This window comes from Dendronephthya gigantea, unplaced genomic scaffold, assembly GCF_004324835.1.
Source record: "Dendronephthya gigantea isolate DGI-Jeju-01 unplaced genomic scaffold, DenGig_1.0 000122F, whole genome shotgun sequence".
NCBI lineage: Eukaryota > Metazoa > Cnidaria > Anthozoa > Malacalcyonacea > Nephtheidae > Dendronephthya > Dendronephthya gigantea.
This window is the reverse complement of record NW_021163132.1, coordinates 382,097-400,815: the sequence shown is the minus strand read 5'-3', so window position 1 is coordinate 400,815 and position 18,719 is coordinate 382,097. Positions and strand designations below refer to the sequence as shown.

Here is an 18,719-nt window from a genome sequence, read left to right as displayed (position 1 = left end):
TAGAAAAAAACGTTAGAAAACCTTTGAAGAGATAACTTGAATACCAGGCAATGGATACGAATAAGGATAACCAGAGGATGTGCTGATGAATACCAATAGTGGGATAACCCGAGTACCCGCTTATAAGTAACCCATGCAAATGTGCACATGAGACAAATTACCAATAGCGATAACCAGAGAACCATTTATAAGATAACCTGATTATCAGGCAAAGAATACTAATAGGATTAAAAAAATAGAATTTGAAAAAAAAATACTAATAGGAACAGCCAGAATACTAGCTGTAAGATAAATAACCTCAGTACAAAGTACAGCCTGAGTACCAGCATTAAAGATTACCTGAATGTCTGCATTAAAGATTATTTGAATATCAGCATTAAAGATTACCTGAATATCAGCATTAAAGATTACCGAGTACCAGTATTAAAGATTAGCCCGGAGTACCAGAATTAAATGTGAATAAGAACAGCCTGAGTACTACCTGCATTAAGATTCATCAGGCAAAGAATACGAATAAGAACAGCCTGAGAACCAGCAGAGTTGCAAAAATAGTTCAACCTTCCTCCGGTAGGTTTCAAGTTTTGAAAACCTTGACGTTATGTCACTGAGTCAAGTGGCAACCAGCATAAAGAAATATTCGGTATTTTGTTACACGCATGTGATCAATTAGAGCGTTCAGCTTTCAACCTTCCTCACAAACATCATTTAAAGCAAACCTTCCTCCGGGTGGTACCCGCAGCTTTTTTGCAACTCTGAGAACCAGAATTAACTGGATAACTTGAATATCGGTGAAAAATATGAATAGGAACAGCCGGAATACCAGCATTAAGATTCACCAAGCAAAGAATACGAATAAAAACAGCCGGAGTACCAGCTGTAAGATTACGTGAGTATCAGGCAAAGAATACGAATAAAAACCGCCTGAGAACCAGCATTAAGATTAACTGAATATCAGGTAAATACTAATAGGCACAGCCTGAGTACCAGCATTAACTGGATAACTCTAATATCGGGGGAAGACACTAAAAAGAACAGCCTGAGTACCACCAGTATTAAGATTCATCAGGCAAAGAATACAAATAGGAATAGTCTGAGTGCCAGGCTTTATAATAACCTGAGTATCAGGCAAAAATAAATTGGAATATCTAAGCTTGTCATCCATTATCATTTGGAGGTTGTATTTTCATTATGGAAGTTCCACCGCCCGTCACCCCATTAAATATTTAGGTATACCAAAGATGTTTTATTTTACAAGAGAAGAAAGACAAAGGAACATCATATAAATATTACACTGGGCTACTAAAAATGCGATGGACTACTAGATACAAAAATAAAAAAATCTAAGGACGGACACGCTGCGATTTCGACGTCCGATTTCGACTTGAATGGATGATGTGAAGACAAAAGCATCCTCTCTCCTGTGCACTGTCTGGTACTGTCATACACCAAACTAGACAATTCAGCGATCAAAATACCAACAAGTGCTCCTCGCCTTTAGTTGCCAAACTACTGTACGAATGTAATTTTTGTTTTCGAGGAATTGATTTGCCAAACATTGAGATTTTCATAATCCATTAAACATTTCTCAAACTGATCAGGAGTGAATCCCTTCGTTAAACATCGTTGTTTTGCTTCTTCCAATCTAAAAAAAGGAAGATCAACTTTGCGTCGTTAAAAAAATACAAACATACCAAGGAAACCATTAATTTTACATTATTTTGACCAGATACGACTGCTTTATTATCTAAAGAGTGTATAGTTATATTAAACAAAAACTTTTGCTATTAATCTTTCTTACGAAAACAATAGATTTAAGCGATAAAAGGAAACCAAGATTGATGTACAATAATGCTCCAATATATGTGCGTAATTAAAGAAATTGCTATAATAATTTTACGCATAAAGGATAATATATACACAAACCATGCCAGGCATTTTCTTCTTAGGTAACAGGAAATCTAAGATGTTTTACTTACTTGACACTGCTAACTTGACCAGCCATTTCACGAATGATGCCATATATAGCATCTACTGGCGAAACATGTCTAAGTGAAGAAATAAGAACACCATTCTCTGTTACACAGTGATAATTGAAATCTGCTATATAGGATTAGGACGTATACGACATGGAAACAATCAAAAAGTATTAACTTGTAGAATAATAAGAAACATTACAATTCAGACTTCGGGATGAAGGAGAACATACACCTACCTTCCCACTGATTCATCATCAAGGAGAGATATTTTAGACATTTCCATCAACCGCATTGCTTCATTCACATCATCTTTTTCAACAACATCGGCCAAGCGCAATCGAGCCTATTACGTTGGAATAAAATGTGAACAAAACCGTGACATTGTGAAATATTCCTAGGCCAGCATTAGACTTTGCTCGTTTCTTACCAATGCTGTTGCTAGACGTAAAATGGCGAGCAATGTTCGAGGTGAAGTGAATGTTGATTCACGATTTCCTCTCGCTTCTTTCCTCATTTCAACATAAGCACCGACGATGAAATCTGTCAAATTTTCTGGAATAACTGGTTGTTTCTCTTTACAGGCAGCGACATAACGTCTGGAAATAAGAGTCAATGCAAAGAATGAGAGCAAAGAATATCCTTTATAACACGAGCTCCAGTAATAACCCCGGGCAAAAAACTACAATTTTAGCTCGTTTGATCGTAGTTAACTCTAAAGTACAAAATTCTGATTGGCCAATCATATGCACACCTCAACATATATGTATATATTTGTTGTCCCACAAAAATAAAGCCTTAGAAATACTTGGTATATACGTAAATTACGAATGCACTATTTAATGTTTACCTCATTAGGTTCATATTCAAAGGCTGAAACTGTGTTGGTGGGTGGGAGCAATATTGATGTACATATGATATGTGTTGAGCAAGTCTAAAATAAAATCACCAGATTGTGAGACATTTTAAAGGTTTGAAGTAGTGTAATTTACCCTTTGAAAACGGGGAGAATAGACTTGAATAAGAAGACTAAGCCATGATATACAAACAAAAATAACGAACTTTGGTACACACAATTGAGTAGAAGACAGAGAGAAACTGAGATTTCGTTTCACTCACACATATATAGTCATTTTAAGAATACGGTTTAACCCGGAGTAACTAGGGATAATCTGGAGTAACATGGGATGTTCATCATCCTACTAATACATTAGGGAAATATGATTAGGTATCTTTTTACCTTAAATCATTCTCACGATCAGGTTTATCTTGAATCAACCATAATATATCAAATCTTGAAAGAAGAGCTGCTGGTAGCTGAATATTCTGTTCAGCTGATTTTTTAGGATTATAACGACCATAAGCAGGGTTAGCTGCAGCTAAGATAGACACTCGAGCGTTCAATGTTGTAAGGATGCCAGCCTGCATGGAAACAATCATAAAGGAATCAGAATTAGTTCCAGCTTTTTATAAAGATATGCACGTTTTTCCAATTGCACGCTTGCATTCACTATATTCAATCACCCACAATGATAATCGTACGGTGATCGCACGCAGTCCGAATGATATGGCCGATAGGATTATCATTTATAAAAACAAATTGTTAACCAGATAAATAACGCTAAAGTATTCATTGCTATTTTGGTGCTATATAAATCAAATAATGAAGATGATTCCAAATCTTTTACCTCATGAAGATATTCTTACCATAAATATTCACTATTAGTATATTTATAAATCTAACCTTGGCGATGGATATGGTCTGTTGTTCCATCACTTCATGGATCGCTGTTCTATCACCATCCATCATTTTATCAAACTCATCAATACAACATATTCCTTGATCAGCTAGGACCAAAGCACCTCCCTCTAAGGTAGAAGAAGTTGACGTGAGCGAAGGTGGTGCCAATGGCATTAATGAACAAGGTATAGTTGTCATTATTTTTATACTAAACATGTAGACGTGAGCTATAACGGATGTACTGTCATTCAAAATCTTCCTTTAAGTTATGATCTCCAGTAAAAATTCGAAATAAAGGCAATATCAACAGTGAACTGAATTAATACTGTATGGCGTGTGTCAAATATAGAAAATAAAAGATATTGAATTTCAGCGAAATTTCTAAATAATATGTTTTCAGGTTTATAAACTGAACAAGCTAATCTATGCATATCAAACAAGTATATTCGTTTACACAAAATGATATTTTAAATATCTTACCAAGAACCATTTCACTTGTAACTGGATCTCGTGTTACAGAAGCTGTCAAACCAACACCTGATGAACCTCGTCCAGTTGTGTATTGACCTGAAGAAATACGTTTTTCACTTCACCGTTATATCTATCAAAATTCTGGCTGAACTTTTGCTATAAGTCAGAGGGATATGCAAGATTTACCCTCCGAAATCACGAAAAGGAAATTCTAAAGAAATTCTAGTTCCAAAGTAGATAATTCGGTATATTTTTCTATATACGAGATTAAATCACCCGGAGATTTAGAATTAATAATTTAAAAATTATATGAGAGAAATAAGCTTGGAACTGATGCAATTAAAACGCCAGTGATCAGAAGTGGAAGAAATCATCCTTTAACGTACTCCTTGCAGCGAGACGGTCAATGTAGGATAACAGTTGACTTTTCGCTACACCAGGGTCTCCCATTAGTAATACATTGATATTCCCTGTAAAATGATATGAAATGTTGGTAAAACTAAAAATTCCACGCAGAACACGATACAGCACACGGATGGCATTGTTGTACAGTATCTTACCTCTAATCTTCATTCCTTCTGGGGATCTATCAACACCACCAACCAACAATAACAATAACACTTTCTTAATATCTTCATGACCATATATTTCAGGAGCCAAGGAGCATGCCAACTTCTCATAGAAATCAGGTTCTGTATAATGAAGATACAGTCGACAACTTTACCATATTAAGATTTAAGTAATGGTTTGGTTTATAACGTCATTGTTGTATCATGATATGCAGTATCGTAATGGCTGGCGCAGTATCGTAAGGACTGCTTTCCACTGTCGCGTTTTTTGCACGTACGTACACGCACGTAAAGGCTTAAAACCTTCTAAGTTGTTGTATAATTAATTTTATGCTGGAAAAAACACACCAAATTATCAACAGATTCCAACCTTATTCATCTATTCAATCGCTGATTTCATTCAAATGATCATTTAAATGATTTTAAATTTTTACGTGCGTGTACGTACGTGCAAAAAAGGCGACAGTGGAACGCATGCAACCCTAAGTGACAATAGGAAACGTATTATTCACCTCCTGAAAGATTTATAATTTCTTCATCGCTTAGTTGTTCTTCCGTAATTTCTTCGTCCTCAGTTTTGTTCATTTTAACAATCCTCTGGTGAAAAGTTGAAAAAACCTGTTAAAATCTACTCGAACGGATTGTGACACACGAGGAAGCGCAGTGAAGAACATTACTACGCATTTTGCAAAGATAACCCTAAGTTTTAAAGGAAACGAACGAATATCCTTTATGACAGGGCATGGGAGAAAATGACAAAAGGTATTCGGGTACTTGAGCAGTTAGAATATTATTTTGCTTCACTGTCCACCCGCTTGTTGGCTTAACTATGACAGTAAAAAAAAAATTTTAAATGTGTAATCCATACTTACATGTGCTTCTAAGAATGTATCTGACATTAGTCCTTGCGTCATGCGCATAAAACCAGTTTTCATCATGGGTAAAAATATTCCCGTGATAGCCACGTGATCACCAGGAACAGCCAATCTAGTTAGTTCACCTCTGGCTATGATTGTCATGGATCGTGGTATGTTTCCAACTGGCACTTGATCACTGTGTTCCTGAACTTTTAGTTCTTGACATTTCAGGAATTTTGATCCTCGGGTTTGTAAGTAAAGACGTCCACCGGATCTAAACAAGTTGATCATTCACAACATTTATCACGTGTGGAAAAACATCTTATTTACAAAATATGCAGTAGTCTATATTTGTTTCAACAACAATATTGTTATTTCTGAAAAAACAAACACCGTACTTGTGAAGCGTGTTTCACCTTAAAGGCTTAACTACATGCAGTATATATTCGAGGGAGTTTCTACATACTTGTTTGTTTCACATTCCTTGCCAGGGCACATGATCAGTGGCATGAAGGTGGTTGACATCACCTAAAAACACATTCTGTTGATTGATCCTAAAATATTTTTATAAAGCTCTGACAATGTTACACAATATCAACTTACTGTTTGATAAGACTCAGTTCCACATCTATCGCAAGTATATGTTGCAACTTGAACAACTGGTTTAACTTCAGTACACCTTGTTACAATACCCCGGACACAAACCAGTTTACCAATACTAGATGCATTCACGTCTCGCACTGGTGATGCATTTTGACTTGAAAGTTGTTTGAAATGAACCTCACTGCAATAAAACAAAGTCATCAAAATGTAATGCTTCAATTTTCTTAGTATTTCTGGGGATATTTATCATGCAGTTATCAAATTAATGAAGTGTAATGCTTACAATCTTCTTAGTAATTCTGGGGGGTATCTATCGCGTGGATCCCGAACTTCCCCCTCTCGGTGATTTTGACGTTCAATAAGGAGACGATGTTCAATGTAAACATCCAATGAATCCTTATTTTGAACCTACAAATGTATAAACAACATTTGTTTACTCCTTTGCAGAATAAAAAATATATGAGGTGTTTCTACAAAATCAATAATTTTATAATTATGTAGGGTCAGTGGATTACATAAAACAGGTTAAGACAAATTCCCCTGACCTCTCTATCTTTGTAGCTTGGTAGCATTTCATCTATTGCCTCAGAGAAAATCTTACTGTATCTTCGCGTATTTTCCACTATACGTTCAGCAAAATCTGGATCAATCTTTAGAAAAGAGAGCTTGATTAAAAGTTTTATTGCATGTAACCATTTATATGCTAATTGTCTCAAAAAATGTTGATTGGAGTTAGGATTATATCTGCATAACCTGCTAACATGCTTTGTATGAATAACTCTTTTCAACATTAAAATGAGAGGAATTACACTCAATACTTCAGTGACATCATTAATATTATGTAAAGAATGAACTACCATGTACACCACAATACTATTACCAAGTATGATGATCAAGTTGAACAAATGAAATACCTCTGCAATATCATCCAGCTCCACGAGTAGTTCCACTTGTTCCCGATGAGCAATCTTAACCTAAATAAGTGGAGTACATCAAAAAAATAATGTTAAAAAGCTAAGACAAGGAATTTGTCATTTCCAGGTATTTAAAACCTTTTGTTCAAAGTGGGACTAACCTAGCATTTTAAAATAATATTCAGCTCCTAATATAATTAATTTAAAAGGACATGAAAGAATACAGAAATTGCACATGTGATAAACCATGAAAATTGCTAAGAAAAGCAAAGAACATAGCCTTAGCCTGTACAAAGAAATTTCTGACCTCGATCTTTTCTATAGTATGATTTGAGAGGATGCCGGAGTCAAAGATACTGGGAAATAAAGTGACATGTCCATTGCCATATAGTAGGCTTTTCAAACCAGTTGAAAATTACTATAGCCTCCCCAACATCGGTGTCAGGTCGTTTCGTACTCTTGTCATTTTGTACCCATATCCCTGGTCGTTTCATACTCTAATTGATGGTCGTTTCGTACCCCGATTTTAGTCGTTTCGTACTCAAACGCTATATGACTGCTTTTATTGCAATCAGTTCATTAAAAGCGTTGATAAAAACCACTTTCTTTGTTGACTTGAAACTCTGTATTGCAACATTTAAGTTTTTCATTCGGCAGTTCAAATTAATCGTTTTGAAAATGGTCCGAAAGTCTACACACACACTTAAGCGCAAATGGCCATGTGGTACTTGCAGTCTGCAATGCAATGACAATTCGATCTTTTGCGAAGGATGCCGAATGCATGTGGTACCATTCTTGTTGTGAGAACCTGTCTCCGAGAGATTTAAAAATTTTACAAGACCTAACCGAAGATTATCTGTGTTCGTCTTGTACGCGTGTTGGACTGTTGGCGATGTCTTTGATTTCCAAAACGCGCTCCAAAGTGCGACACGTGTTGGGAGGCTAGAAAGTGCTGCTAAAGTTGAATGTATTTTGGTCGTCGTGGAATACCGTTCTACAGGCTAATTGAGCTATTTCATAAGGAAGCCTTGCTTGTAGAACTTAACATTCAGTTAGTTTCTGAAGGAAAAGTGAGGCGGATCCTTTAATGTAACCCGGTGTACAAAGATCTTTGTGTCAATAGTTAGTGTTCAGTTGTATAAGTAAAAAATAAACGGACAGATCACGGATATATTTTTCGGCAGTTGAAATGAGCTTAAATAAAATATATTCGTCTTCTTGTTTTTGCAAAGCTAGCTCATTAAGTCCCTCATGTGTAAAGTTCGAAACGACCTTGTCTGGGTACGAAACGACCATGTCTGGGTACGAAACGACCAGGCCTGGGTACGAAACGGCAGAAGTACGAAATGACAAGACTACGAAACAACCATAAACCACTATAGCCTCCCCAACATCTCCCATAGTATCTAGTCAATGAGATGGAAGATGACAGAAAACATGCCTCAAATTAGGAAATTCACATGAAGCTGCTGTCATCTTAATCTGCTTTAGTAAGTGATTTAAAAGTAGAGGCAATAACGAAAGCTGGTGGAGCTCATTTCTACTTCTGGATGACACAAAATCTCGTTCCTCCAGACTTCCAGTGCATGGTCATTGACGCATTGGTCATAATTGAAATATTTAACGGGTTGGAACCCACATATAGTCAAAGTACCGGCCCAAGTTTATCAACATTTACATACCAGCTGTTCTCCATATTTGAATTCTTTACCTTGAGGACCATCCACATAAAACTCGGCTAAAAATCTTTTAGCAGTATCTAGTCAACAACACAAAACAAATGAATCAATAACTAGTAAACATGCTTTGCACGTTCTGTCTAATAAAATACACGAAAAAGGATTGAAGGGCCAAAGTAAAGAGATGAAAGTCTCTGAATGCATAAAAAATTGAAAATTATTTATCTTTACATAAACTTTTCTTTGTAAAACGAGATAAAATATTATAAATACCTTTTTCAGCACTATAGTCAACAGCAGCCATGTTGAGAAATAAATTCAATTTCTTTATCACGTGGTTAATATGGCGGGAAATCATGTGGTGGGGTTGAGCACAGTTGAGCAATGGCCTCAGTCACTGGGTCGAGCTAGTGGGAAGTTAGTGGGAAGTGGTCAGTGGAAGAGGTATGGAAAGCCAATGTATGATAAATGATCTCGCTGAGTGGTTAGTGTATCATGTTTCGTAATCTTACTAGCACTCGCATACCCCACCATATCTCTCTGTGTTGCTTCATAGACCACCATATCACTCCCAGGGGCGGACTGGCCTATACATGATTCACCGGGAAAAATAAAAAAGGGGGCGCCATTTGTAGCTCTAACATGAGCAACAGCTATTGAAAATACGTGTGCTGCCATGTCGCGTTTAAAATTTGACCACTACAATGTTGGCAGTTTCAATTGATACATGATTTAGAACAGATTATCTTTCCTGCATGTGTTTTACTTTCAATGGTTTTATCATTTCTTCCATAATTTTCTCCAAAATGGGGCGCCAAACGGCATGTAAATCAGGGGCGCACCGGGAAATTTCCCGGTATCCCTGTAGGCCAGTCCGCCCCTGATTCACTCCGTACACCTCTATATGCCTCCATGGGCCTCCATAGACCACCATAGACCTCCATATGCCTCCATGAATATGTCTCCATTGGCTTCCAAAGGCTGCGATGAAACTACAGGATTTAGTCCTCTCCTTTGAGAAATTGTTCATTCCAAGAGGCATATATATTTTTACTTACTAATAAATCAATAGCACCACAAAAATAGCCAGATTAGTAACTAATAAAGATAGCTGTTAAGCTGTAGTGTATTATGACATTTTCAAGATGTAAAATATTCCACTCCACTCGTCCATATTTTATGAGTAAAATGATAGCTCAACCTCAACGAAATATAAATTGTTCGGATCGAAAGATAGAATAACAGGTCAGGTCATTGTCTCATTGATCAAAAGCCATGATATGCATTCGCGTATTTGATCGTAAATTTGTCTAAAAAACAAGACTGGAAAAACAAGGTACTTAATTAAATATACTATAATTGTATGTTTCTGCCTTTTCTCCGGAAAAACCACCAACATTCAGTAATTTATGTACTTAGTTAATCAAAGTTGAAAATTGCTAGTATAAGTGAAGAAAAGGGGAAAATTTCTCTGCCGCCGCGCGTGAGAAATTGTTTTGTACTTGTGAAGAATATAAAAAGTTTAAGCCGCTCGTTGCAATGATGGTGGGGCCATGTTAAACATGTTTACAACAAAACCTGCCGTTAAAAGAACATTGCTATCGTCAAAAACATAAGCAGAATAAAAATACAACATTCTAATGTTACAACGGAGTCCGATGCAGGTATCTCTCCATCCTTTGTCTTGATAAGAATCGACTATATATGACGCAATTCTAGATCAAAACAAGTATCTCCTACTATATACAAGAGAAATTGTTCATAGATATATACTGTTTTCCAGCAAAGCAGATTTAAACTGGCGAATTTGGTTGAAAGAATCACTGATTATAGTTAGAAGGTGTGCAAACAACTTGTCTTCTTCGCGACCTTTTTTTAATAAATCATAAAATATTTAGTACTGAGGTAGCATTATTCAGTAGTCTATACTACGTTTTCTTTTTTTACTTTACCACTAGATTCAAACAGGATTTGTGCACACAATGCACCTCATGAGTGATCTGAAAAACGTACTTGTTGTGTTGTGTGTCCTCATATTGTATCAAGGCTTGTCAGGTAAAACGATTGTTAGAACCAGCTTTGCTCGCAATTTGAGTTGTGTTAAAACTGTTTTACCTAAAAGATCTCGAGTAGCCGTACGAAGCGAGCGGTGCATGGTTGGGGCTGCAAGCCAGATTGGCCAGAGTTTATGATAAGTCATTTGGATTTCAAAATTTTCATCGGGTCCCCCCACCTGACCTCATGTCCACTCTCTCTAAATCAGTTTTCAGGGGGGTGACTGAGAAACTTCTCAGAGTATGGAAATACTGTCTTTCAATTCTAGACCAATCATTATCCAAACTCTGGAAACACAAACGATTTCATGAACCACAAAATCGAACGCAGGTTTTGAAGAATAAGCAGAAAGTAAGTTTCATCATCCAGTATTATTTATGTCATTGGCGAATAAATAGTAATAATTGTTCTTTTTTTTCTTTTCTGATGAAGATTTTCCAGAACAGATTGTTTGTCAACAGTGAAATGGAAATAGGAGAAAGTGAAAAACGCTCTCTAACAATTACTAGGTTAGTAATTAACGTACCAATTTCCTAACGTCTGCCGGAACGAGGTGAAGCGTAGCAAAGAGAAAGGCCAGTCATACGCCGTCAATTTCAATACTACAACGTCCTAATAAAAATATTCAAATACAACGACTTGTAGAAGGACACCGCTTCAAAATGGCGATGAGAATTTATACTCGACCATGGTCGAATATACCAGAATATTGAACATACCATATTCAGGTGTATTAGACCATCACTATTTTTTATCGTGTCTTAATTTAGACTAGTCTTAATTTACACCAATTTTGTATTTAATTTTTTGTGTTAGAAATTGTTTAGAAATTTTGACTAATGCAATCACCTAAGTCGCATCAGTCTGGATTCGCTCCTGTTCGATATACTGATTATGGTACAAACGAAAAATCTCTTAATCTTCAGAATACAAAAAGATGGCACCACGATGGATACAGTCAAAATTGACGACCCAAAAAGGTCGGAGAAAAATAATGGTGGTGAGGATTCACAACGTGATATTTCCCACCAGCAAGGGAGCATCAGTCATGTCAACACTGGCTTGTCTAGAGTTCTTCCAAAACTAGAAAAGTCACCTCAACTTAACATACCTTCCGCACAAGCAAACAGAGAATCGACTAAAGTGTTAAGTCAGTAGTTTTCACGGATATTTGACTTCCTCTAGTAGTTATACTTTTCTGCTATTAAATACGCTGCATTTGAATTTTTAAGATAATTTCACTTTCTCTCCATATTCAGATCGTCTGCCACTTGTTGCGAAACCAGGGGGTCCAGTCCTACCTATACCATGGCCAGCATGGTTGACATGTCCTACAGCTTCCTTATCTTTAATAAGACCAAGTACTACCAGGATAGCCCTATCTGTCACACCCTCATGTTGTAGTTGTCCAGGTAAAGTTAGCCTGCAATCAGGTTTAGATAAAGATTAAAGATAATGAATACAGACTAGTGTTAAATGTTATACGTCTAACTGCCGACTAAGGCATAGAATAAACAAAATCTTTCATCTCATCTGAACCGCAGATGAACAAAATTTCATCTTTCATTTCATCTGAACAACTACTAATGTGGAATTTTAGTTTAGATACTTGCATGACATTAATCAATATTAACCATAACTTATGCTGAATAAATTCCAGAATATCCTGCCTATATTTCTCGACCATGCAACAATCTTTATTATTTTCTGTGGTAAATATTGTTGCACGGTTTCAGGCTTTTTTACACTAAAAATCTAAAATCATTTACTTTTTAGGAATATGTATCGATATGAACCTTTGCGCCAAACAACTTCCAATATGTTCAGCATTACCGAAATGTGCGACTGGTCAATGTGCACAAAATTGTTGTGGTCGTTGACATCGCATGACTCACATCACTGAAGATATCAAGACGAGAACACAAATGAGGACAGTAGCTTTAGCTTTGACGATATTTCAGATAGCTAGAGTATAAAAGCTCGCTTCTGATTTGACAGTGACTTTGAAATAAAGTCGAAATATCACCCATGTTGAGTTTTCAAAATGTCATTTTTCGGAGTATGTTTTTTCTTGTATTGTAAAAAAGCTGTCTATAGCCAATTATACATTGCATGTAAAAGCTATTTGCACGCAAAAAACTATTTTTTGGAATTCAAAACACCACATTTAGTTTCACTTTAATAGGGAGATCTGTATGTGAAACTGAATCATTAATAGCATTGAAGAAATGCTATCTTTCCTCACAAGAAGATATGATCTACCCGCTTCAATAGTGCAACCAAAAAACTCTGTCAACATTAATCATATAACTGCGATGATCTAATCCGTTGCTCATGAAAATGCTATAAACTGGGCAAAGTTGAATTCCTCTTAATTCAGATAACATTATTAAGTTTAGCGCAGCGCTAACAGTTATAATGAAAACGCATTTTCTTTCTCCTCTTCTGGCGTTTTTTCTGTCAATTTACGAAATTCAAAACGTGAATATGTTGCCGACAAGTTTCAACACAAACACTAGTATTAGAGCAAACAGCAGTGGAATTCATAACAGTAAGTATATAACTATATTATCACTATCACAAACAATGAAATGTGGAGCAGCGATTAATGAAATAAAGGCCTATATGAACTAGCTATATATAATAATAATTTCATATATATGTTTGTTTACTATACCAGAGAGCTTTTATAGCTGGCTTATTCTCTTGCAAGTCTACCTTTGTCATCCAGAGCAGGTGTTTGTTTATGTTTTTACGGTCGAATAATGCTAACATTAGTTCAACACTCATCTTCCAATAACAGTAAGCCAATTTTATTCACTGTTTAATTTTAAAAAAAATGTTCTCGACATCGTACAGTCGATAAAAATGTCATCGCAGGGTTTTTAGATGAAAATATTTCGAATCATCAGGAAAATTTCGAATTTAATAGAACCTGGCCTGGTAACCTCAGCAAAAAGTTAATCTCTAGGCCCTATATAGTAACTACAGCTAATCTACAGCTAGTATATAGTGTTAACCACAACTAAACTTTAGCCACAAGTTTAGTTTGCACGCTTGCAAAATGCGAACTGAAGACAAACTTGCAAACACAGGCTTGTATAAGGGTAAACTTCAAGATATTTCTTTATTTATCTCTCTCAAACGGGTTCTGCACTGAAATCGGTAACAGGTATACGTTTCCATAGAAAGATCGCAAACCCAGTTGTACTTAACCTTTCTCATGTGGCAACCACAGTCAATACTAAATTTTGTGCCCCGCTGGTAAAATTTTGTCTCCCTCCCTGAGAAAAGGAAGTGAATCATTGTCATGCCGGCAATAATGCAAAAATCTGTATGTGATCGTGCCCATCGAAATTGTCCATCAATAATGCCTCTGACTGAAATCCTGAGACTTGTCTCGAGTCCCACTGCCGGCCTGGTCCACTTCCTTAAAATCCTTGCTACATCTCTGGGGGCAACAAGGGCCTGGCGCAGGTTTGACGTTAGAATGCATGCATTCCAATAATAACAAAAAAACTAGCTCGCAAATGAAGCTAGAGCTAACAATTAAATAGCTATAAATTGCGTTCGTTTTTGCAAAACTCTCTGCAATGATTGCATAGACGCATGTAGGCTTGACTATTTTTATACTCTTTTAACACTTTTAATTTTATATCTACTTTCAGCAACACAGGTTAAAGAACTTGCTCCAGTAAAAAAATGTAACGTCAGTTATGTCAAAATGGGATGTTATGCTGATCCAAATATAGCAAACTCATCATTTCCTTCACTTATTCTAAAACCAGTATTACCCTTGCTCAAAGAGGGAAAGACGTGGTCTGTTCGTGGTGAAGATTGGAACAAATTTCTTCAAGATTTTGTCTGTAGTTGTGCACAAAAAGTAAAAGAACTCAAATATAATTATTTTGGCGTGAAGAGTTTCGGTGAGTCTAAAAAATATTGTTTCACAAATGTTTCACATGCCCAACTTTTCTAGATTTAAATGTTTCTAGGAGGCAGCTCTCAATCCTCCATATAATGTTTCACCTCCCAACTTTTCTAGATTCAATTGTTTCTAGGAGGCAGCTGTCAATCCTCTACCTATAAATTTAGTGAAACAATCCGCATTGGAAACAATAAATAAATGAATACACGTAGTAGTTGGTTAACTATTGAATAAGCCCCTGACATGGTATAAGAAACCAAAACTGAGTTCCTTCAAAATCATTGATGGACATTTTGTTTCTTTCACTATAGATCAATGCTGGTCTGGAGATACAACGTTATATTACAGGAATCCAATATCGAATGGTTGTCTAGAACAGGACATGAAATCATGCAGCCCAGAGAGTCTATCTCCCTGCGCTGGAAACCGCACATCAGTGTTTGTTTATTCTTTGTAATGTCACTGAAATTATATAACAGACGGAAGCGTGATACTAATTAGTATACATAAGCTGGAGTCACTTACGAATGGTATACCTGATCAGATATCTTTCAGTTGCAAGAGATTTTTTTTAGACATGTAAACTTCGGAATTTGGCTTTCCAATAAAACTTTCCCTACAATAAAACCTTAGTATTAATGCATCCAGACACTGATATACATCCAAAAAAGCTACACAACAAAGCGACTAGTGGTAGAAACCAGTAGCAGAAAAATAATTATCAAAGTGGTGGTGACAGATGGCTCTGATAAGGTGACAAGCGACCAAAACTATCGTTCCATTTCAAACGGCCATTACAAGTTTAAGTATAGATCTCCGGAAAACAAGGGAATATAGTATGAGGATACCAGACATGCAACTGCGAAATATCTCATGAGAAACATACCAATCACAATGCTGGATCTCTCTGATACCTTGATACTTGTTATTGATGTATCAGATGATATAACATGATATAACAATTGGAAGGATTCCACTAATAACCATCCGAAGTGACATTGCACCCTTAATCGCAGTGCCTAATTATTAAACTACGTCTAATACCAGATTTAGTTTATTCGTTATATAGAGCGATCGTGGTGCTGTTATGGATTTTGCATGGTTATTAAAAGTCTTTTAATATCTTTTTCTCTAGTTGTCTTAATGGTTAAGATAAAGGGATGTCTAAATGATTGAGACAATCAACTTTACAGAAAGTTATTGCATTCAATGAGCCAGTACAATAAATATTGAAACAGTTGAAAAAATCAGTTAATAATTAAAGCACGCAGCTATATATATAAAGCTTTTGGCACACTTGATTTTTTATACGTTATTCCAAATAATATTCATGCAGTAACGTTCCTCCCTAATATCCACAGATATCGACATGTTTTTCTAAATAAAGTTGAGATGAGGCAGATAATATTAAGGTGGTTCGTGAAGTTTTTCGAAACAAAATTTGATTTTTTTCGCTTGATTTTCTTCTTAGTTGTAATCAGTCAAATGAACCCGCTTCGGTCGACTTATTATTACAAATGAGGAGATTAGTTCCAGCGTAGGAAAACAGTGGGTTTCGACCGTTTGCAGACAGTGAAAGAAACGAAACTATTCTACTTAGCTACGTCTGGTTTACTCAAGAAAAATTCTTCTTAAGTAATTTTATTTTATATAGCTACAGTATATACATTTTACGAATGAGGAATGGAAACGGCAGATGAATTTCGACTGATTATCGAATGCTATAATTATTAAGAAGGATGCAACTAAATTGTTTTGCCACCTGGCTGGGTAATTGGCGTTCAACGATTACGTTAATTTGTAACGAAAAGTGAAGCCTTACCAAGCAGTGGATATGCATGCACAGTCATGTTCAGCATGGCCAAGTAGTAGAATAAAATTATCATGCTAGAAATATTTCATTAGGGAATGATTTTCAAAATATATAGTATAAAAATATAGAAATTCCTACTACATTTTACGCGGTAACCATACATTACTGATTAAACATAGCCTCAGCCGCATAGCCATAGCAGTCCAAGCCGCGGCAGTAATGTGACGCTATATACTTGATAACTGCCGTGTGTATAGAACTTTGTCTATGATAATATATCAACAGGTATCAACATGTCTATATATTGACCGGCTATGATAATCAACTGTCCATACTCTTACTGATATGTTCTGATTTACTTCGCAGCCACAAAACTCATAAAATCTTGTTTTTCCAAAGCAATTAAAGTAAACTAATCTTTTGACTTCAAATCATTGCAACGGGTGGTATTGCAGGTGGGTAATAATATTCTTTACTGGACGATGTCATTGCTTTGAAGATCTTCATATTGTTAGTAATTATCGGAAAAAACTAGAAATGAACGATCATTTTTTCTTATTTGGTTTTCTCTTATGGTCAGTCAAAACGACGGATGCTGCAGTTGTTGGTAGGTTTAATTGATAATGTATGTTGAAATGGATTAACAAAGTGTTGTTTGATTTTTATCGAGATGTATTGTTTTGACTTGATCTCCGCCATGTTGATATGAAGATAAGATGATTTATATCATTGACTTGAAAATTTCCTCGATATAACTTCATCTATAATGATATGTACATTGAGATGAAGCATTGTGTACATAATTTAAGATAGATACCTAGCGCCAAGAACATAACAATATTGGACCCATGTTTGCTGTGAATGCATGTACAAGTCAAATTAGTTATAGATTTCAGACATTTCGCTCGATGGAAATAAATATCAGAGTGTTGTGGAAAATTGACCTTTCCATCAACCACGAACCTTTCACCTGTCATGTGATACACTAATTAAGTTAAAGTTTATATAAGAATTGCGATACGCCCTCGTGCATGATTCAACAATAACGTTTTGAAGTACCGAGACGTTTTTATTGATCACAATTCTTCCAAGGAGTTTCTTGTCGAGTGTTATCTTCCATGTTAGTAGTGTAGGAATGACAATATAACTCTATTTATTTAATACTTTCTTGCGTATATGGCGTATATTTTACGTATTTTCTGACGGTTTATCACAACGGCACCCTGCATGGTACTCTTCACTGCATAAAATACCTTTAGCTTTTATATCAAATATTCAAATATAAGTTTTAAAACAGGCGGGTTGTCAAGGGAAGCCCTAACTGCATATTTTCATGATTGCCTTCATCGTTGGGAAAACCTTCGCCGCACAACTTGATTACGATCTATTCCATGAAACATGATAAATTGTTTCATTCCAGCGCCATCACCAAACCAAAAACCAGCATATGGTATCTGTGTTGATATCACACTGTGTCAAAATCCAGCATACAAACCCATCTGTTCACAAGGTTTGCCTATATGTCCCTCCCCCGTTAAACCTGCGACACAGACCGCAACCAAACGACCCTCACCAACACCTTCACTTCCTCGTACCACCAACAAAGTGACCAGTTCAGCGATAGTGACCACTGGTGCCTCAGTAAAGCCAGCAACAAAAACTATTGCACCGTCTAAACCAACCGCATTCGTGAAAAGTACACATATATCTGCACCAACAAAACAATTGAACATATTGACGATACAGAATAACTACAAAATATCCTTTGGAAAGAAATCCAATGTTACAAAACCAGGAACATAATTAAAATGTAATACTCGACGTCTTAAATGCATATCTCGTACTTATATGATGGTATAGTAATTGGTATAGTAAACTTCTAGTAAAAGATCAATAAAAATAAGCATATTTTTAGGAAATAAATGTGATTTTTGTTTTGTCAAAATATGGCAATACTCCGAGCTGAACTGCACGAGCTGCAAATGCCTGACAAACTCTTCGACTCATAGTTTGCCAATCAAAACGCTTTTTAAGAACGAGGATTCTAATGTTTGGTCGATTGTCTACTCTGAGTAAAGTCATGCATTTATTTAGCTACAATAGTTTCATTGTGCAA

At 36.0% G+C, this 18,719-nt stretch overlaps 3 protein-coding genes across 3 annotated transcripts; 2 read left to right on the top strand and 1 right to left on the bottom strand.

Annotated features, from left to right (window-relative positions):
• Nucleotides 1-1,166: 1,166 nt before the first annotated feature.
• Nucleotides 1,167-9,186, bottom strand: LOC114535632 (DNA replication licensing factor mcm7-like). The gene is made up of 19 exons (XM_028556915.1): nt 9,081-9,186; nt 8,811-8,887; nt 7,129-7,188; nt 6,760-6,864; nt 6,498-6,622; nt 6,215-6,395; nt 6,078-6,139; nt 5,627-5,885; nt 5,267-5,351; nt 4,746-4,877; nt 4,572-4,655; nt 4,195-4,281; nt 3,718-3,842; nt 3,214-3,395; nt 2,824-2,907; nt 2,404-2,572; nt 2,213-2,319; nt 1,977-2,045; nt 1,167-1,642 (listed from the first exon to the last, which is right to left on the bottom strand). The coding sequence occupies exons 1-19, from the start codon at nt 9,163-9,165 to the stop codon at nt 1,507-1,509; spliced, it is 2,214 nt and encodes a 737-aa protein (XP_028412716.1). The 5' UTR covers nt 9,166-9,186; the 3' UTR covers nt 1,167-1,506.
• Nucleotides 9,187-13,226: 4,040 nt separating this feature from the next.
• LOC114535700 lies at nt 13,227-15,850 on the top strand. Its single transcript, XM_028557003.1, has 3 exons — nt 13,227-13,413; nt 14,531-14,788; nt 15,102-15,850. The coding sequence occupies exons 1-3, from the start codon at nt 13,281-13,283 to the stop codon at nt 15,245-15,247; spliced, it is 537 nt and encodes a 178-aa protein (XP_028412804.1). The 5' UTR covers nt 13,227-13,280; the 3' UTR covers nt 15,248-15,850.
• A 1,218-nt stretch (nt 15,851-17,068) lies between these two features.
• LOC114535716 lies at nt 17,069-18,618 on the top strand. Its single transcript, XM_028557021.1, has 2 exons — nt 17,069-17,210; nt 18,024-18,618. Exons 1-2 carry the CDS (start codon nt 17,141-17,143, stop codon nt 18,404-18,406), a joined length of 453 nt encoding a protein of 150 aa, XP_028412822.1. The 5' UTR covers nt 17,069-17,140; the 3' UTR covers nt 18,407-18,618.
• Nucleotides 18,619-18,719: the final 101 nt, after the last annotated feature.